Source organism: Castor canadensis, chromosome 4, assembly GCF_047511655.1.
Source record: "Castor canadensis chromosome 4, mCasCan1.hap1v2, whole genome shotgun sequence".
Classification (NCBI taxonomy): Eukaryota; Metazoa; Chordata; class Mammalia; order Rodentia; family Castoridae; genus Castor; species Castor canadensis.
The window spans coordinates 68,459,551-68,481,040 of record NC_133389.1 but is presented as its reverse complement, the minus strand read 5'-3'; the positions used below and the strand labels follow the sequence as shown (position 1 = coordinate 68,481,040).

The window sequence follows — 21,490 nt, the reverse complement described above, 5'->3', positions numbered from 1 at the left end:
GCTCATCTGCACTTGTGTCGCCCCATTAGCACACTGCCCTGTGTAGTCACATGGACATACCCAGTTGCATGAGACAGAGAGGACACCACTTGATGGCAGGCAGTCTGGCACAGAAGTGGGGACTGGCGGGAATTTGGGATTAGCTACTGTTCTGCCTTACTGAAATGCTGCTGAATGAGTGCAGATAATTTAGAATTGATTGTGATTTCCTACAGATTGACAAAGCATGTTTCAAATGTAAAGTAATGCAACTCAAAAGATTTTGTTGTTGAGATTAATCTAGGCTTTTATCTTAGTTCTAACTTCTTCCTTAATTGCTACTAAAATTGCTTTTACATTCTCCTTAAAGGCTATTCAGAAGCCATTTTTTGAAATAAAAATTTATTTCAAACACTAGAATACTTAATTATTAAAATAATTGCCTTCTTTTGGTACATTGATGTGCTCCAGATATGTTTACTTTTCCATAACTCTGTGTATATATTCTTACCCATTCAGAGTCAAGTTATTTATGTGGCTCATTTGCATATTCTGTTCATGTCCATGTCTTCTGTTTCACAAGCTAGGTTCACTAAAACAGAACTAGATTCTTCTATAGGATGCCTTGCTGACTGTGCTGTGCCGAGCCGTCGTCCTTCTGACCTCTTCCTTGCTTAAGTGGTAACTGCCCTTTCTGTCATTCCTCAAGATAAAGAACAATCACTTGAACCAGGCAGTTCACGAGGAGCGCGAGGCCATCATCGAGCTGCGTGTGCAGCTCCGGCTGCTCCAGATGCAGCGAGCCAAGTCTGAGCAGCAAGTACAGGAGGATGAGGAGCCGGAGAAGCGAGGGGGTGCAGGACCACCGCCCCGTGATGGTGTCCTTGAGGTGAAAGCAGCTAAAGAGCAGTCAAAGTCAGGCAAAGAGCAGGTGAAGCCCTCGCCCAGTAAAGACCGGAAGGAGACGCCTATCTGAGCAGCTTGTGGGGCAGCCGCGGAACCCTCTGGACTGCAAGGCCTTGTGCATCTTACTGTAATCCTGAGAGTCGGCGCGGCTCTCCTGCTGTACATTCTGTAAAGGTTCTTCTTCTCAGAGATTTTCTCTTTCACACATCTGACTTCTCCTTGTCAGGCTCAGGTTCTGGGAGGATGAAGCAATGGATACATTGTGGGCGTATAGGGGACACATGAGTTTTCCAGATAGTGTCAGCTTATTTGAAAATTAATTTTCTTTGTTAAAATAACTATTTTAACCCTTGAGTGGCTTCTTTTTAAACCAAAAATCAGTCTTTCTTTTCTTTTTATTCACAGCAGAATCAGGATCTCTTTCTCATACAAGGGGGGGAACCAAACCAGGTCACTACTGCGCCTGCCTTGTGGGTGCCCCATTGTCTTGCCTGCCCTGCAGGATCTCTACAGCGAGCTCCTGTGCCCTGCAGGTTTTTGGCCACTCTTGTTTGTGCCTTTCATGCCTCTTTGGTGCAGATTGTTCAGAGGGGAGCTGCCTCCTATTTTCTGACTGGCCAAAATGGCTCTGCTGGATGTTCTTTTACTCACCCAATAACTCCTACAGTTCTAAACCACAGTCTGTCAGCCTGAGTCACCAGGACAGCCTTGTTTGGTTGCAGACAGAGGCTGCCCATGGAGCCTGCTGCCACCCGTGGTAGCACAGGCCCCGGTTACTCACTGCCAGGGATCAGCAAAGGCCTTCCCACTGGGGTGGTTGAAGGTGGCCACCTTGACCTAAGGCATCCACACAAAAGATGTTTTTCAAACCAGAAACCTTTCACATGACTGACCTTCCAGTAAAACAGAATTGCTTGCTAGGGCTAGAATGTACACGTCTCTGCCTAAATAAGCCATATATATGCTCTTAAACAAGTTTTAAATTATCCCTGTCATCTCAGAGAACTCACTGAGGACCTCCCAATTGACAAGAGTGAGCAACAGAAAAAAATGACTCCTTTTAATGATAGCTGCGACTCACCCTACCCTGTTTTTGCTTCTGGTCCATCAGATCAGGTGGCTGCTCCAAGGCAGAAGCCAGGCTCTAAGGCAACTTGATTTGGTCACCCTCTGTCATATGAGTGGCACCCATGAGAGGTCAAACCTGTGGCTCTGAAGACAAACCACACACGCACTAAGGTGATGGGAACAAACCCCACACGAGGGCTCTATGCTCCACCTCCTAGTTAGTATTTATTTTCATCACCTGTTTGATGTGGTTTTTTATCCTCTGCCTATTGCACTGTTGTAACTTGTTGGCCATTATTTGATTTTTGTACGAAAAAAAGCTTTGTTATAGAAATCAGCATACTATTTTTTTAAATCTGGAGAGAAGATATTATGGTGACTGAAAATATGGTCAGGTGTCAAATATAAATGTATAAATGCCTTCTTGCTATCCTGTCAGACATACTACATTCATTTTATATTTGCTGGCAATATTAAAGTTTTCTTTTTTGTTTGTGTAAACTCTTAATTTCTACCAAGGTATCATGGATTTTTAAAATTAGTACTTCATTACAATATTTCAACATTGGTTAACTAATTTTTGCCAGGACCATTATTGATCAAGCAAATAAATTCAACAGCCATTTGGGAAAAAAAAATAAAAGGTTTCTAGTATTTTTGTACAGTTTGTGCTAGCGGCTGTCTTCTGCCTTTCCTTACATCCGTGCTTGCTGTTGAGTGAGCCTATTTGCAACCCCAGCGGACTGGGGCTGGGCCTGCAGTTCATTTCTGTGGGCAGCTGTCTGACTCCACTTTAGCTCAAGTTGGGTGGCCTAGCTTGGCCCCAGGTGTTGCAGTTCATAGACGTAAAATGAGGACTCAGCATAGCCAGCATGTTGGGGATGGACTGCTCCAAAATAAAAGTGAGTTTTTCTTTTGCTTTTTTTAACTTAAAAACTTCTACACTTAAAAGATTTTAAAGTATCAACAGCAGCTTTTCTGTTTTTTAGAGTTAAATTCTGTAGAACTTAATTTATGTAGGTGAGTTCTGATTTATAGAGGGCTTCAGATACTCTAGTGTGGCTACATTTAGCATCAGAAATCTGTACATAAAAAGATGTGCGAACTGGATCAGTTTCCAACCTGGAATATACTGCTTGCATGACATTTTTAACTACAGCTATTTCTATGTTAAAAATACATCTTTTGATTTAATATTTATTGAAGTACAGTAAATACTAGAATACCTTAAAAACAAACATGCCTTTTGAGCCCAGCCAGGCAGATCAAGGAACCCACTGGGCTTCTGGAGCTTTCCTCTGGGTCGCTTTCCTGATGCTGCTTCTATAGTCTCAGCCCTGGGTGCAATGTGGAAACCTAATCATTGCTCTCATTTGAGGCACAAGTGGAGAAGCCTGAATCAACTTAGAAGGTGAAGACTTCATAATAAGATTATGAGCTGGGCACTGGTGACTCACGACTGTAGTCCTAGCTACTTGGGAGGCTGAGATACCGGAGAACTGAGGTTTGAGGTCAGTCCAGCCAAATAGTTCACAAGACCCCATCTCCAAAATAACCAGAACAAAATGGACTGGATGTGTGGCTCAAGCAATAGAGCACCTGCTTTGCAAGTGCAAAGCCCTGAGTTCAAAAACCCCAGTCCCACCCAAAAAAAAAAAAATGCACTTGAAGGTGCACAAGCAGAAAAATGGTTCTATACTAGCAATTAGGAGACCTAGAAAATGTGATGGAAGGGTCAGGGGACTCTTAAATCCATACACAGCTGGGTGTGGTGGTACATGTCTAGAATCCCAGCCACTTGGGAGTGGAGATAGGAGGATTGTGGTTCAAGGCTACCTGGGCAAAAGTTAGCAAGACCCTGACTCAAAAACAAACTAAAGTCTGGATACAGAGGCTCAAACCAGTAATCCTAGCTATTTGGGAGGCTGATTTGATGAGGATTGTGTTCAAGGCCAGCCGGGGCAGAGTTCATGAGACCCTATTTCAACCAATGGTCGGGTGCAATGGTGCACACCTGCCATCTCAGTTATTTGGGAAAACACAAACAATCATGGTCCAGTCGGCCCAGGCGTAAAGTGAGACCCTATCTCAAAAATAACAGAAACAAAAAATGGCTAGGGGCATGGCTTAAGTGGTAGGTAGAATGCCTGCCTAGCAAGCACAATGCCCTGTACCACCAAATAAATAAATAAATAAAAGGACTGGGCGTCGTTCAAGTGATACGAGTGCTTGCCTAGCAAGTAGGAGGCCCTGTACCACCCAAAAGAGGAAGGGGTGGGGAACTCCACATGGGGTCCTTTTGTGGAGCGTCAAGAGTATGAGAGTGTATTGCCGTTACATTCCTGGCTCTCTAAGCCCGCATCGTTTTGAATACTTGCTTTCTAGTGTTCGGACTTCACCACTGCTGGACTAGCGTGACTCATAAGGACGTATTCTATCAAATCTTACAGCAAGATTTGTGGTGAGTGCTAGTTTGTTTCTGAACTAATTCTTCACTTCTGTTCAATGTCATCTTCCAGAATGGTTTTCTGCACCCTGCTCCAGCAGGCTGCAGACTTGCACTCTCTGCTCCAGTGCTTAGTTCAAGTGGCACTTGCAGTGCTGTCACCTAGACTGTTCTTAGCTGTGTGTAAGTCTACCAAAACTGGGTGTCAGATGTCGAGATGTACTGAAAAGAATGTAGGCTCACCTCAGGTCAGGTGGGGCACTGCTGCCAGCCACAGCTGCATCTAAGAAATCATGGCAGCATGCACCTTAGCAGTGGGATGGGAAGCAGAGCTCGCCATTGTCCCACCCAGCAGCGGACTGTTGCCAGAGCAGATGACAGACTGAGTTGGCAAGGTCTTGGGAGAAAGAGAAGTTAAAAGTTTAGTAGGAGCTGTGTATGACTGGGGAAGTTGAGGGCCTTCCCTGGAGTTTGTATTCAGATCTCCAGATCCTCTGCCCCTATGCTGGAAAACAATAGACACCATTCCAGAGTCAGGTCTCATACTAGATTGCCATCTACTAGTTTGAAACTTTTGGACTCTAAGGAGGAAGAAAATAGTTGCCCAGGAAAGCAACTGAAAACTGATTGTTTTAATGTTTGTTTACCCCACTGGTTGGTTTTTTTTGTTTCAATTTTTTTATTTATTTGCATTGATTTTATTTGTATATTTGATTAGAGTAACTTTGTATTCTCTTTTTTCATCTTCCTTTCTTGCTTTACAGTCATATGTAAACCATAACACCCATCTTTCAGTATTCAATCTTAAAACCGTATCTTTCCTTTCCTACTGCTCTCCCCCATTTGTACTTTCCTTCCCTTCACAATTAGAACTGCTCCCCTGCTCATATTTTCCTCTACCTTTGTCTCCCTATCCATAATTCTATGTTACCTACACTTTTAGAAGTTAATCAGATTGCCAGATCTTTTGGGGATTTTTGTTGAATTTTTTCATTTCTCTTCTTCCTCTCCTTCCAACACAGCATTAATTAGCTCTTTTAAATCTCTCTCACTCTACTTTCTCACTATCCCCTATTAGCCACTCCTTCCTGACTTATAAAACCATTTATCTTGTATTATTCATTAGTTTTATCTCATCTATCTCCTTCCCACCTAGGCCACCTTCCTAGATCATGAAGATTCACCTTTGCCCCTATATTCCTCTAAATACAGGAGCAGAAGTGGTGTTTGGACTTCATTAGTATTTGCTGTAACCTCAAGATTGTGGGTTATCACCATGATAGCTTCTACAGCTAAGCTTCTTCTTCCTGAATAATGTCGTCAGCATTAAGAGTCAATGTTTGACTACTGAGTCACACACTGCCAGTCTAATGACAAGAAAATACACCACAACTCAACTACTACCTAGTCTTAATATTTGAGAAATCCCAAACTAAAAAGGCACAAGAGATTGAAACTTCCAACGCCAAACTTGGCCCCAGATGACTAAATCCCCACATAGAAACACAAGTAACATGAGAAAACAAGATAACATATCTCCTAATGCATATTCTTCTCAGCAGCCCATGGAGCTTTCTCCAAATTAGATCATATTTTAGAATGTGAAGTCTTAACAAATATGAGAAAATTGAAAATAACCCCTTGTATTCTACAGACTGCTATGGAATAAAACTAGAAATCAACAGAAAAAAAAAAACCACCACAGAAAATTTTCAGATACTTGGAACCTGAACAATACATTACTAAATGACTAGTGAGCCATTGAAAAAATGAGGGGGAAGATCAGTAAGTTCCTAGAATCTAATGAAAACAAAAACAATGTACCAGAACCTTTGGGATACAGCAAAGGCAATGCTGATAGGAAAGTTTATTAAAAAGCAAATAATGCTGGGTGCTGGTGGCTCGCACCCGTAATCCTAGCTACTTGGGAAGCTGAGATCGGGAAGATCGAGGTTTGAGCCCAGTCTGCACAAATAGTTCCAGAGACTCCATCTCCAAAATAACCAGAGCAAAATGGACTGTGGCTCAAGTGGTAGAGCACCTGCTTTGCAAGTGCAAAGCTCTAAATTGAAAACCCCAGTCCCACCAAAAAAGCCAGAGATCACAACCTAATGATGCACTACAAACTCCTAAGGAAAACAAGAACAAGCGAATTCCAAAACAAGTAGATGAAAAGAAATAATAAAGGCTGGACGCCAGTGGCTCATGTCTGTAATCCTAGTTACTCAGGAGGCGGCGGTCAGGAGGATCACAGTTCAAATCCAGCCCAGGCAAATAGTTTGAGAGATCCTATCTTGAATATACCCAACACAAAAAAGTGCTGTTGGGAGTGACTCAAGTGGTAGAGCAGCCTAGCAAGCATGAGGCCGAGTTCAAACCCCAATACCACCAAAAAGAAAAAGGAATAATAAAGATTAGGGCAGATATTAATGGAAATAGAGTCTAAAAAACAATACAAAGAATTAATGAAACTAAAAGTTGGTTCTTTGAGAAGATAAAGAAGAGTGATAAACCCTTAGCCAAACAAACCAAAAAAGGAAGACCCAAATCAAAATTAGAGATGAAAAAGCGGCTATCACAACACCAAAAACATCCAGAGGAAAATCTAAAAGAAATTTGTAGACTCACATAACTTGCCTAAATTGATCCAAGAGGGTATCAGCCACTTAAATAGGTCTGTAATGAGCAACAAAGTTGAGGCAGTTATAGTTGCCAGCAAAGAAGAGCCCAGGACTGGATGGGTTCATTGCTGGATTCTACCAGACCTTTAAAGAAGAAATGACACTCTTACTCCTCAAATAATTCCATGAAATAGAAAGGGAAAGAGCACTACCAAACTCATTCTATGAAGCCAGTATTACCCTGATACCAAAATTGGGTAGGGATAGAACAAAAAATTGTCGGCCAATTTCTTTGATGAACATAGATGCAGAAATTCTCAATACAGTACTTACAAGTCAAATTCAACACATTAAAAAGATCACACACCATGATCAAATTGGTTCCATTGCAGGGATGTTTCAACATAAGCAAATCAAATGTTATTATAAACATCACATGAACAGAATCAAGGACAAAAATCACACAATCTGGACTGCAGGAGTGGTGCAAGTGGTAGAGCGCCTGCCTAGCAAGTGTGAGGACCTGAGCTCAAACTCCACTACCAGCTGGACACTGTTGTAATCCTAACTACTTCCGAGGCTGACATTAAGAGGATTGCAGTTGGAGGCTAGCCCAAAGCAAATATTTCTTGAGATCCTGTCTCCAAAATAAACACAGCAAAAAGGACTGGAGGTGTGGCTGAAGCAGTAGAGCACGTGCTTTTCAACTGCAAAGCCCTGAGTTCAAACCTCAGCTCCATCCAAAAAAAAGCCCACCTGTGATTCTAGCTACTCAGAAGGCAGAGATCAGGAAGATCGCAGTTCAAAGCCAGCCCAGACCAAGTAGATTTTTTATCTTGAAAAACTCATCACAAAGAAAGGCTGGTAGAGTACTCAAGTAGTAAGAGCACCTGCCTAGCAAGCATAAGGCCGAGTTCAAACCCCAGTGCCACCAAAAAAGGAAACAACTACCAGAATGAAAAAAAGTTTACAGAGTAGAAGAAAATCTTTCCCAGCTATTTTTCTGGCAAAGGATTGATAATCAGAATATATGAAGAACTCAAAAAGTTAAAGAGCAAAAGAACAAAAATCCAGTTAATGGGCAAGTGAATTAAATAGTTCTCAGAAGATGTACATTTGTGTCATGAACACATGAAGAAATGTTTACCATCCTTAGCCATACAGAAAATGCAAATCAGCTCCTGCAGCTGAAGTTTGTAATCCTAGCTACTCAGGAGGTGGAGATTGGGAGGATTGAGGTTTAAGGTCACCCTTAGAAAAATGTTCATGAGACCCCATCTCAACCAATGGCTAGGCACAATGGTGAGCACATGTCATCTCAGCTACTGGGGGAAGCACAGCCAGGAGGATCACGGTCCAGGCTGGGCATAAAGCTGAGCCCTAGTTCAAAAATAACATCTGCCTAGCAAGTGCAAGGTCCTGAGATCAACCAGTACCACCACTACCAAAAAAAAAAAGAAAAAGTCAAAACTGCATTGATAGCTGGGCACTAGTGGCTCACGCCTGTAATCCTAGCTACTCAGGAGGCAGCGATCAGGAGCATTGCAGTTTGAAGCCACCCTGAGTAAATAGTTCTTGAGACTTTATCTTGAAAAAAAGCCCATCACAAAAATGGGCTGGTGGAGTGGCGTAAGGTGTAGGCCCTGAGTTCAAACCACAAAAAACCAAAACTGCATCGAGATTGCATTTTACACGTCAGAATGGCTATCATCAAGAAAACAAGAAATGTTGGGAAGTATGGGGACGGGGTGGGAAGGAACCCACTTCATCTGTCAGTGGGAGTGTAAACTGGTATAACCTCTGGAAAACAGTATGTTCATCCAAAATAGTCCTAACTTATGAGCCTGCTGTACCACTCTTGGGCAGGTATCCAGAGGGGTGGAGACCCCTGCACCTATTCTGTTGCAGCACTGTTCACAATCACTAAACTGGAACTGCCCTAGGGGGCTCAACACTGATAAATGGATAAAGAACAAAAAATTTTGTTTGCAGGAAAATGGATGGAATTGGAGCAAAATAAGCCAAGCTCAAAAAGCCAAATATGGCATGTTTTCACTTATGTGAAATCTGGGCCTAAAATGGTAACAATAATACTGAGAACGGGACATGAACGCAAAAAGGGAGGAGGAATCTGTACAAAGACCGCATAATGTAACTCACCAGGTGCTGTTTGAAAATAGGGAGCGGACAAAAGGGGGCTTAAAGAAGGGAGTGAACTTGTTCAAAGTACACAAGCATTTGTGAAATTTTTACAATACAAAAAGTCTAATGGGGGCAAACTAAGGTCTGTACAGGCTGGGGCCAGCTGTGCACAATGTACTACTGGCTGTCACCCGACATGTCCCTGGGAGGAAGATACTCTGGGCTTCAATCCATGCCTTGAGTTTGCTGCAGGGTTGCCATGTAAACTGAAGAGCATCCCCTTCAGTTTGGAACTCACAACAATGAATATGTGGTTAGTTTAAGTATGTCCCATGTGGTTTCCTTTGGAAAGCCAAACAAAACCAGAAAGTGCAGAAAAGTTTCAATAAATGGCCACGCAAAAGAGCTAGCTAGGAGCCTTGCTGCCATGACAGGCTGGTGGCACCTCCTCTGCTGACCTTGGCAGGAAGGTGCAGCTGGTTGTCCCTGGAGTAAGCTGTGCGGGCCTGGAGATCATTGCCTGCCGCAAGTCCCTGCTCCTCTGCCCCCGACTTCTATGGCGTCCGTGCAGAGTGAAGTTCCACTTGCACTCCTCAGTGCCAGGCCAAACCTGGACTTCTGCTGGGAATTTGGAGCGCCAAAGGACTTATGGGGCCAAAGTAGGTAGTGAGGAAACATGGCTTAGAACCAAGGCTAATCGTACCAACAGCTTTCTAAGGACTCTCATCCTAACTGGCAATGCTAACAGAACCACACATACAGTGGGTCTTGCTGCCCTGTAGCCCCTGGCACTCACAAAAATAGCAGCCTGACTAGGCAAGTCTAACCCCACTTGCTGCCACGTGTGGGAGGAGTTGATAAATAGCCCATTCACTGACAGCTAATGTCACACAACCCAGTTCTCCAGGACTGACACCCCCCTGCAGACCCCAATAGCAGCATGAGGTTCTGGGGCCCCAGGGCAATCCTCCTTAATTGCCCACCCCTCCTCCAGAGGGCATGCCCATTTGGCTTTCACTTTACTTTGCATTAATAAACCGGCCCCAACTGTAACACTCTTGGATTTTGTTGCCTGCTGCTTCTCTTTGGCAGTACCTGTCCTAGGAAACCTAATTCTCTTACCAACCTGTGGCACCAAAAATCCCTGACAGGGATGATGTGCAGGGCTGCCAAGAGCTCAGCTTAGGAATCTTTGACAAAGCTGATCTTCCCTTGGAACATTGGAAAACACCACTCAGTAATTGTTCTGTATCCAGTTAATAACAGGTATAGGGATCATTAGGCACTAAATAAAGTTGATCAGGGTGAAACAGTTATATGGCAAAATGACTAAAAACTGAAAATACCAAATCTTGTCAAATTTAAACCAGCAAAATTTGACCTAAAAATAATGACTTGGCATAAATAAACCCAAACCACCACACTAAAACCTGGTCATCACTTGATCTTTTGTCATTTTCTAGGGAAGAAAATTTTTTTGTGATACTTGGGATGGAACCCAGGCCTCCAACATGCAAGGAAAGTAGCTCTACTGAGCTACAGTCCCAGTCCCAAGAACTCCTGAAGAAAATAATTTCTGTGGGACAAAATTAAAAAGAATTCGTTTTCTATAGGAAATGGACAAATGAATTAAACTGGCTTAGTTCATCACTATGGAAAATATCTTTAACAAAACTTTGTCATCGGAGTTTTTTCTTTCTCTTTTTGGCATTATTGGGCTTTGTGCTTCTTAGGAAGGTGCTCTACTGCTTCAAGTCCTCCTCATTGGAATTTTGAATCTTTCTCAAGGCCAAAACCTCCACTGGGTTAAAACATTTAAGAAACCACGAAGTTCTGGAGTTTCTGGCAGAGGGGTTTGAGAGCCAGCCCCCTCCCCACCCTCACCTAAGTCAGGATCTGGCCTTCTGAGGAGAGAGGAACATGACTGAACAGCTTCTGAGCCAGCCAGGCCACTTAAGACTCCACCACAGTACGTGGAGGAAGGGCCCAGCCTTGGCCCCCACTCTGCTGCATCCAGCCTGAGTTACAGTTGTAAAGGCCTATGGCAGGAATTCAAAAGTGCAACAGAAAGCACACAGTTGCTTTTTTCACATTTATTTCCACTCTGGTGTGAGAGGATTCATTGTGAAGAGGCTACTTCTCTGCTCTGACTTGTCTCTTTGCTCACTGCTTCTGTCTCCTGGAACACTGCATAGAACAGCGCTCTGTGCTGAGGACAGCTCCCCACAGCCTGTCAGCTCACAGCCACGCCACTCTCATGGCAGCTCCCCCAACATACTGTTTCTGGCAGTCCACACCCCCCTGGACACAGACACCCCCCACCCATAGAAAGTGGGACCTCACCAGCTTTTGGCCCAGCTTCTTACCAGGTCTTCTCATAAGACTTTCAGAGCAAGTGATTCCTGACTAAGAAACAAAATCAAAATTGTCCCATTCCCCAGTGGATTCGGATGAAAACTGGTAACAAAACCAGGTACACTTCTTAAGAGGAGACATGGAGAACCTAGCTGGGTCTGCAAGGAGCTGCGTGGGATAACACACATTTATGCTCTATCATGACCGATGATCATCTTGGCACCAAGTGGGAAGTGTCAACACTGCCTGGACAGTCGAACAATTTATATTGGGAATCTGATCTTTTTCTTTGATTACTTTAAGAATGACTCAGTAACACGTGAAATCTTTTGAAAAAAAAAAAAAAGTAGAATTTCACCAACAGGATTGAGGAGCCGGGGCTATACTACCACTCTACCTGCCCAGCAGCCTGAAGACCCACCCAAGGCAGATGTTCTGTGACAAAAACTGCCAACCTCACTTGTTAACACACTGGCACTGCTGCTCTCTTTATATGGAGTCAATGGGTTCTAGAGAAGCTAAAGTGGTCAGAAACCACAGACATTCGCAAGATTTCAGGAAAAAGGTAATGTGCAAAAGGTGGCTACTCCCCAGACCAGCCCTGCAAGCAAACCAGAAGTCTGGTCTTCTGGGAAATAGAGACAGTTAGCAAGGGACACAGAAAACACCATCTGAACTTCCCGAAGACAAAAGCTTGCCAACACACTTCTCACAGGCAAGGGGAGGGGCGGCAGAGATCACAGAGACCTGGGTGGAGTCCAGTCAGGAAGGGGCTCTGGGGAAAGACATGACCAAGCGCACTGCCAGACTAGGCAATTCTGAAAAAGATGGCTTTCTTCTTCCTTAGCCACTTAAATAAGAGCTTCTTGTAAGATGAGTTTTCCAGTATTAAAATACCTACAAGGTGTTTATTGTGATTTTATATCATGTACTACTTTTATTATATGCTGTCATTTTATTCACTTGCACTTTTTCACATCATGAAATGAAGCTCAGCAGTCATGGTTTTGCTTTTTACTTCCACCTCCTGGGAGAGGTGAGATGCTGAACCCACTGTTCACCTTCACTAGGTTCTGCCAGTTTTCTCCATTGGCGGACCCTAGGTACTAAGAGGCTGAGTACTAGACAGGAAGCAGCGTCCCTGCTGTGCTCTGGTCAGGGCTTCTGTGGTCCCAGAACACACCTGAGGAAAGAGCAAGCCACACCCTCAACCAGCAGCATTAGTCCTACTCCAGAAATATCACCATGGCAACTACTAAATGTGGAGCTGAAATGACCTTTTTTCTCATTTCAAATTTCACAAGATTATCCAAAGTGGGAAGTCCTTGAATGTACCGTGTTAGAGCAGCTAAAAAATGCAGGTGCCTTTCTGTACTCAATACACTAAAATCTGAAATTCCAGTGGGTTCTGAGCACTGTGACACCCCAAGGTGGCTAGAGGGCATTGCTCAACAGACTATCAAGAAGCAGCAGGAAACTGTGTATTTTAAATTTTCCAGCTGCTCACACTATAGACTCAGGTTCTTTACTCCTAAAGGTATCATGTTATCATTGTCACTGCTTCAAAAACCTGCAGCTGTTAATGTAGGATTCTAATGTAGCTTACATCTGAAATTCTGAGGGGCAGAAGTGTATTTTTGTATTAACAGCAGAGAAGCTGCACCTCAAAAATAAGACTAAGTGAAATGAGTAGGCTAGCCCCTCTTCCCAACCTCTGCTCTCATGCTGCCTTCAGAAGCCAACACTCAGTCAGCCACCTGGGCCCTGCCTCAGCACCCACTATGGGCAGCTGCGTGTGTCTTCACGCATTCCAACATCTTCCCCAGCGAAATTTGTTCATATTTATATTCCCAATGTGCAGGTATCTGGGTTATAGTGCAATAATAACAAACCAAAGACTTGTCAGTACTAGTTTATATATGAAGTAGTTAATGTAGGCAGTCTTCTGAATTCACACCGAGGCTCAAGATAACCGTCTGTTCCGACTGAGGAATCCCCTCCCACTGAGTAACTGTGAAACCCTACAGGGACTCAGGTGGAGGGATCTTCACAACAAGCCTTCAAATGAAGGGTCTTCTCACCCAATCTCATTTTACACAGGAAAAAACTGAAGTTCAGAGATGCTTTCTGCATCGCAGGAGCTTCAGGACAAACCCATGGTTGTTGCCCAGTTGCAATGGTCCTTAGGCTGCAGTAACAGCTCCAAGAGGCTCTGCTGTCTGCCAAGAGCAGAACGGATCAGCAAACACAGGCAGATTCCAGAGAAACTACTGAACTAGTTAAAAGACAAATATTTTTAATCTAGTTTCCCCATTTTATACTAAATCATTAAAACAGGTTGCAAATTGCATTTATTTGTAGACATCTAGAAAACAATAAAAAATGTATGTATCTCTCTTTATAGCTCTTATTAATAAATTTTATTTGGACAAGAGAACTTGTACCATGACAGTTCTAACAGCATGATTCAAGACTGCACACTCCCAGAGTGGTCACAGGTATGTACAGTAGGGAAACAAAAAGTTGCACCTCAGAGCTGACCATGATCAAGTTAAAAACACCTGACATACAATAATGTGCTAAGAAATTTCCTTTGGGTCATGACCAGCATGAAAAAAATCAGAACAGAGATATTCAGCAAACATTCTATAAATGTGTACAGCAATATGCTGCATTTAAGAGTCAAAATCAGATTCTATTTTAGTGTTAGCAACAAGCCCTTAGGAGAAATCTTAAAAAAAAAAAAAAAAAATCTCCTTTGCCATTTATACATGTCAAGAACTATTCACACTTATGGCTGGCTAGGCTAGGCTAAGCGGCCACAGAGCCCACTAGGCTCCATGCCTGGAGGAAACAGTTCGGGCTAATACTGAAGGTCTTTCATATCTGGGTGCATATCCACCTTCTGGTCAAAGAATGTCACTTATCAGTCATTAAATAAAACCAGGAGAAAGTAATGCAGGTCTCCAGGAACCTTGTCCTTTCCATTAGGAAAACGCTCTGCCAATTCAAGTTTCATTCAGTCAGGAAGACGAGGGAGTTAAGGCTTCGGTGACAATTATAATCCTCTGAGAAATTACTTTCCCTCAAGTCAAGATAAGATAATAGTGTTTACTGTACTTTTTCTTGACTCTGAAAACCCCAGGTTATTGGGTATAGGCAACTGGCACCTGCAATGAGTCAGTGGGAAGGTCTCTAGCCCCACAGCTGTCTCAGATCTTTGTGGGGAGGTTGAACCTCAACTCTCATGGAAGCAGGAGGACAATAAAGTTCAGATTTTCTAGTAGGTTGAGGAAGCTGTGCTCATGGCATCTTCAGAGATTTTGGTACTGGTGGGATGGATGCTTGCAAAATACTTGACATCGCTGTCTCGGTCCATCTGAAGCGCCATGACGGTTTGCTCCACGGCTTCCTGATGACAGCCGGCAGAGGCTAAGAAACATTCTGGAAACGATACATGCACAGAGTACATGAGATGAGCTTGATGTTTATAAACACAATTTTTCTACAAGTATAAATACAAGCCATGCTTAATCATAAACAGTAATTCAAACTAATTTGTCATAGAAAAAGATCCTGGAATAAAGAGAATTGTAAGATTTATTTTGTTTTTATGACAGATGAAATCATGATATTGAATGACATCTAAGGCATTTTATACTAATAATAATTAAAATATGCTTTCTAACTATTACTTTAGTAAAAGGAAAAACACTTCTAAACGCCAACTACATGCATACTCTCAAAACCAAGCCTATCGTTGTTCTGAAGACTACCCGCTTTCAGTCTACTAAAAGCGTACTCCTCTAATAAACTCTATCACTGTCACTTAAAAATTTTTAAAAAAAGGTCTTCCCTTTTTTATTTTATCACTCTTTTAAAAATTTACATGAATGGCAAAGAAAAAGAAGCAATATTCATTTATTTTTATTCTCTAATGTTAACTAAAGCTGCTTCTGAGTTTCATTCATGAGTTCATGCACTCAACCATATTTCAGAGGCCAGTTAGGGAGGGCAGATGCAATGCCAACCTGAATCCAGAGCTTACATTTGCTGCAAAACAAATACCTCTCTTCTGTCTAATGAGTGAAGAGGAGGAGAAACTACAGTGCCAGACACCAAGGGATGGGATGAATGGCAAAGGCTTCTCATGGTCATGTGCAAATGTCCAAATTTTTAAGATTTTTTTTTTTTTTTGTGGCACTGGGGTTTGAACTCAGGGCCACACGTTTCCCCAGGCCTCACCTGAGCTGCTCCCCGAGGCCTTTTTTGAGATACGTTCCCGTGAACTATTTGCCCAGAGCTGGCTTTGAACGGCAATCCTCCTGATCTTTGTCTCCTGTGCAGCTAGGATTATAGGCATGAGCCACCAGCTAAGATTAATAAATTTTAAGTTACAAAAGTGATATATGCCCAAGATAAAACAAAACATTTCACCAAGTCAGGACAGTCCTAATTAGGAGAACCTTTAATCTTCTAGACCTTCCGAGAACCACCTTCAACTTAAGTATACCCTTCTGCCAAGTTATTTTCATGACTTTTCAGTTCTGTTTTGGTATCTACCTCATCAGTGTAGTCCATGAACCCCTGCACACCACCTACCTACCTACCTTTTTCTAGGAGAGTTTGTCTTAATGTTTTTGCAAGCAGCACTCTAACATTTGGAACCCTGTCATTCGCTAAGGTCAGCAAATGTGGCATCAGATGCACCGCAAACTGGTCCATCGGGAGGCAGTCATCCTCAATAACAGTCTGGAGAAAGAAGCAACTGTTTAGCTAGCAAACTATAGTACAACTAGCAAAAGGTGCAAATCTTAGTTGATACTTTTAACCAGTATTGCACGCAGTTGGGGGGAAAAAAAAGACATGATTGGAATGAGGAAAGGTATTAAGGTATAGTTAAATAAGTGAAATAAGTCCTAGTGTCCTAATGCACAGTAGGGTGACTACAGATAATGAAGATGTACTATAAATTTCAGATAGAAGTAAAGATTTTGACATGATAAATATTTGAGTGGACATCCTTACCCTGATATAAGCATTAAACAATGTCTACATGTATTGGAACTTCATACAATCCTAAACATGTACAATTTTTCTGTGTCAATTAGTAATAAATAAAAGTTTTTAAAGTGGCAGTTAACTCCCCATAGATTCAGATTCAGTTTTTAAACTGCTCTGCAGAGACCTATAGTAGTCAGGTTATACCTTAATTTCCAACCTGTGCTCTGGCCCTTGAGTGCATGGTCCCTGTTTGTATGTATGTATGTATGTATATGTGCATGTTATATGCCAGCTTTAGGGTGTACTCAGCTGACTGGGAGAGAAAGGTCCAGCTCAAGAGGATGAGCCTGACAGATGCCCACCTTTGAGAAGTAGATGATCCTATAAATGCCAGACTTAATGCTGTTCCTATACAGTAAGGAAGAGGGTGTGAAAGGAGAGGCAGGAATTGGAAGAAGAAACATGGTTCCAGGAGAACCTTTGCAAGAAAGTGTGCTCAAGCCATTCTTACCTGGCAGACGAAGACAAAGGCTTGCCGACCAGACCACTTGGGGCACCTGCCAAAATTCTCCACCAGCTCATTGATGAGTTCTACTCCAAAGGTTGGGGGTGTCTCTGTGTGCAGCTTCTTCACCATCTCACTGACCTAGGGGAGGAACATGGAAGTAGTAAGGAACCTCTTCTGTTCTGTGATCTTATATGACAGTTTGCTGATCAAATAGTTTAAAAGCTTAAAACCTACCAGCTTGTAGGAAATCCAGCGAACAGAAGAAACTTTGTCTGCACACAGATTTAGAGCAATGGGCCGTAAATAGTCATAAACATCTCTGGGACTATATAATTCTAGAAGTAGTATCAGCTGCCTACAAAGATGAATGACAAAAACAGTTAAAATAGGTTAATCATTCCAATACTTTGTAATATTGAGTACTCAATACTTATAAGCACACACAGACTAGTGAGTAAGCAGTCTCGTAATATCTGGAAATGCATTTGAACACTGCAAGTTCAAGGAGTATCTCTTTCCTGGAGAAGTAACTAGCAAAAAGCTGTGGAACTGTATCCATTGCGCTATGGTTTCGATGTGATTTGTTCCCCAAGAGCTTGCCCTGCAAGCTTGTGCCCACTGTGACTGGTGGAACTTTCAGTATGAGGTAATTAGGTCCTGGGGCCTCAACCTCATGAGCGGATCAATGCTGCTGCGCCGGTAGGAATGGTCAGTTACACAGGACTGGATCAGTTCCAAGACAGTGGAGGGTGGGTTGTGTTAAGAGTGAGCCCTGCTCAGGGCACAGCACTTGCCCAGCATGTGTAATTCCCAGCAACCATCCCCTCTCCAGCCCCTGCACATACAGAGTGAACCTGGCCTGCCCCCATCTTTCTGTTCCTTGCTCACAAATGGAGGCAAATTCCCTTTCCACTTCTCCACTATGCTGTGATGTAGCCAGAAAGCAACACCATGCCATTTCCACTTTCCAGTCACCAGAATCATGAATAACAATGAAAGGCCATGGTAGACGGGTGATGTCCACAGCCACAAGCCCATGGCCAGTGGATGCTGACTACATTTGCTCACACCCTACACCACGGAAGACAGGAGGTACAAGAAATGAACCAAGAACAGGACACCAGACAGAAGCTTAGATCTGCACAAGGCAGTAAGGGAATGCAGAAAAGGAAGAATTGAAGTAAATGGACACCTCTCCAACATATGATCTAATAAGCTGTTAGGACTTACTCAGCCAGTTCAGCTCGAAAGCGCCAATTTCTACTATTATCTGTCACCAAAAACTCCTGAAGTTGATAAAGATATTCTCTTCTTTTGTCAATATGAAGAAGCTGGAGTAACAAAATTAAAATATTTTTATTGAACAAGTACAGGTACAGTATCTGAATGCTTGAAAATAAGACTATAAAAATATGGTTAATTATATTAAAGAAGAAATGTGTCATCTGTATTTAATTATTTTAGAAATGGATACTGAACTCATTTTTCCCTGAATAATTCCATTTACCTCAAGAGTCAATATCTTCTTTGAAAATCTCTGCCTATCACCGATCTCAGAATACTGGGTACAGTATCCTAGGCAGAGCTCAGCCTCTTATTCACAGGACATCCTTGTTACCACTACTCATATCACACAAATGAAGTCAGTGTATGGAACTATGATGACATACAGCAGGTGCTTACCACATACGTGCTGAATGAGAAGAACTTATCCAATATTTGAAAACAGGTTTATAGTCAACAAGAGGAAAACTCAGAAACAAATCAAACTCTACATGAACTAGAAGACATTTATGTAGGAGAAATACCCAAGCTTGATACCAAGCTTGAACTTGGTATTATGACTACATCATCCTGGGGCATGTTCTAGTAAGGACAGAGTGCACCGAAGGAAATCTTGGCCATCACAGTTGATTTTGCCTTTGAATCATATTTTTAGGAATATTATTAATATATAATATTAATGTCCAGAACAGTCTTTACCATAAGAGAAAAAAAAATGACATGAAGAAAAGAGAAGGACGTGATATTGGATTAGTAGTAGTTTGTATAAACAGGAGTTCAAGAACATTCAAGGAGGTAACAGGTATATTTGGTGCCCCACTAATATGTACAATTTTTATGTTTTATTTATCAGTTAGAAAATAAATTTAAGTTTAGGAAAATGAACTCAATAACTGCAAACAAAACAACCTCTTGGCTATCTCCTGAAAAAGCCTAAAAGAAACGACCCCTAGGAACAACGAGCATTCCCTGGGCACACAGCCTGGCTTCCAACAACACCTGCTACTAACAAGCAGCAAAGCTCCTTGGAGAAGTGGCTGAATCCAGAGCACTGGGCAGGGGAGAAGTGAGCCTGAGAGGAAAGATGTGCTTTAAAATGAGGGGACAAATCAGGACAAAGGAGGAAGCTTTGAGGGGTTCCCATTACCTAAATCTGATTTTTAAATGAGTGACAGAATGCTGCATTACACTGAATAAAATAAAAAATCCTCGAGTCCACTCCCGTACTGTAAAAGCTTTCAAAGAGGGGAAGGGAGAGAAGGGTTGTCATCCCATGGGGATATTACCTAATAATGTAGAGGGAATTATAAAAATAGGACCCACACAATAAAAACCAACTCATGCAAGAACATGTCTGGCTACAGTACTGGGGAAAAGACATTCACAGAGCTCAAAAATTTACTTCTCCAACTTTTTATTAATAACCACAGTAAATGGCTGCTTCTTAAAGAGAAATGATTTGACCCTGTATCCTAGTGACTGGATGTATTACCATTATACCTTAAAGTATAATGATCTGGAAAAGCACACGTGTGTACCACCTTGGCAGGTACTAGCTAGCATAGTTATTTTTAAATTAAAAAATTAAAATGAGTGCCTCTCAGCTGCTGAGCAAGCATTTGTAGCTTGTACAGTGGCAGAATGGGCCAAAAGCTTAGTGTTGTGACCTGTTTTGAAAATAAAGTATCTTGAAATAACAACAACAAAATTAAAAAGACACCAGCAAAATTGACTAGAATGGGATCATTTCTTAAGTCACATGTTACCACCAACTCATAACTATGTATTTCCTTACAAAGTAACATACAGAAATCCTTGCTATTTCTCTCTCTCATGCATGTATGCATGCATACACACACACACACACACACACACACACAGATTTAGGTTTAGAGTATAATTTTAGTATGTTTTTATGCAAAAGAATTTAAAAGTTACCTTCAGAAAATCATGCAAGTGTTTAAGGACACCTATCCTGACTTCATCAAGGTCTTTTAAAAATCCATTAAAGATTGGAACCAGATCTGCAGCTGTCAACTGATCTCCAAGGATAACTGCAAGCTCATGGATGGAGAATGCCAAAGTTCTTCGAACTTTCCACTGTAGGAACAAAATCTGCATTACCAAGGTTACACAAAGTTTCTAGTACTTTGAGTATTATTAATCTCAAAAAAATTAAAAGTTTTAAATGTCTATGTGTCAAAAGGTATGACAAGCAAGGCACTGGTGGCTCACGCCTATAATCCTAGCTACTTGGGAGGCAGAGATCAGGAGGATCAAGATTCGAAGTGAGTCCAAGCAACTAAGTCACAAGACCCCTATGTCCAAAATAACCAGAGCAAAATGGACTGGAAGCATGCTGAAGCGACAGAGTGCCTGCTTTGTAAGCCCAAATTCAAACTGCAGTCGCACCACACACACACACACACACAAAAAAGGTGTGGCAGATATTGTGAATCCTTACATACATTATTTCCATTTCATCTATGGAAAAAATAATGTTTGAGAATTATTAACAGTTCTGTCATTCTCTGATTGCTAGAGCCCTAAATTGCTAATGTTCACATGTACTGAAGATTATTTCAGATTATCCCCACTACTCTTCCCTTTTGGTTTCTGTACTATCTTGGACAAAAGCAAATAAACAAAAAAACCCAACTTGTCTGTGTGCAACTGACAATTTAAGAAAAACGAGAATAGGAAAATCTTTTGCATATAACTTTTGGAAAAGAACCCTTCAAGAGAAATGTCTTATATTTATAGGAAACTTTTTAAGTTAAAAACATCTTTTTTCTCCATGTTGTCTTAAATTTTTAGATTGTTACCTAAAACTTTTTATCTACTGGGAAGCAGTTTGCAGCCAATGTTTCACTCCCACACTTGAAGAAAACTTGTATACTCAAGTGTACCATATAAACAAAACAATGAAGGCAAAGTGTTCTGATGATGATGAGAGCAGACAAAAGGGACACAGACTCTGCCACTCTGAGCCTTCCTATTCCCCCCAGGTAGCTGGGTTCCTACCACTAGGGATCAAGCACTCTATGGAAACTGGGCCTTTGTGGTTCCATGCCCAGAGCCAGCACTTAACAAGTGTGTGAACAAGGGATACACTGAGGTTAGGGCCTGGTTTCCTAACCTCACAGGTCAGAGGAGAAACAAATTAGGCTCTCAAGA

General features: G+C 42.0%; 2 protein-coding genes across 5 annotated transcripts in view; one reads left to right on the top strand and one right to left on the bottom strand.

Annotated features, from left to right (window-relative positions):
• Positions 1 to 2,607, top strand: part of Ralbp1 (ralA binding protein 1) — a 76,686-nt gene extending 74,079 nt beyond the window's left edge. The window contains exon 10 of one of the 2 annotated variants that reach the window (XM_020186641.2): positions 689 to 2,607. In XM_020186641.2, the coding sequence (XP_020042230.1) occupies positions 689 to 955 (267 nt within the window). In that variant the 3' untranslated portion in view covers positions 956 to 2,607. The remainder of the gene's footprint in view (positions 1 to 688) is intronic. The other variant, XM_074070423.1, reaches the window with a different exon arrangement.
• Positions 2,608 to 13,922: 11,315 nt separating this feature from the next.
• Ppp4r1 (protein phosphatase 4 regulatory subunit 1) overlaps positions 13,923 to 21,490 on the bottom strand; it is a 77,910-nt gene continuing 70,342 nt past the window's right edge. For 2 of the 3 annotated variants that reach the window (XM_074070420.1, XM_074070421.1), the window contains exons 15-20: positions 20,252 to 20,413; positions 18,260 to 18,360; positions 17,264 to 17,384; positions 17,033 to 17,167; positions 16,128 to 16,269; positions 13,923 to 14,961 (exon numbers count right to left, since the gene is read on the bottom strand). In XM_074070420.1, the coding sequence (XP_073926521.1) occupies positions 14,798 to 14,961; positions 16,128 to 16,269; positions 17,033 to 17,167; positions 17,264 to 17,384; positions 18,260 to 18,360; positions 20,252 to 20,413 (825 nt within the window). In that variant the 3' untranslated portion in view covers positions 13,923 to 14,797. The remainder of the gene's footprint in view (positions 14,962 to 16,127; positions 16,270 to 17,032; positions 17,168 to 17,263; positions 17,385 to 18,259; positions 18,361 to 20,251; positions 20,414 to 21,490) is intronic. The other variant, XM_074070422.1, reaches the window with a different exon arrangement.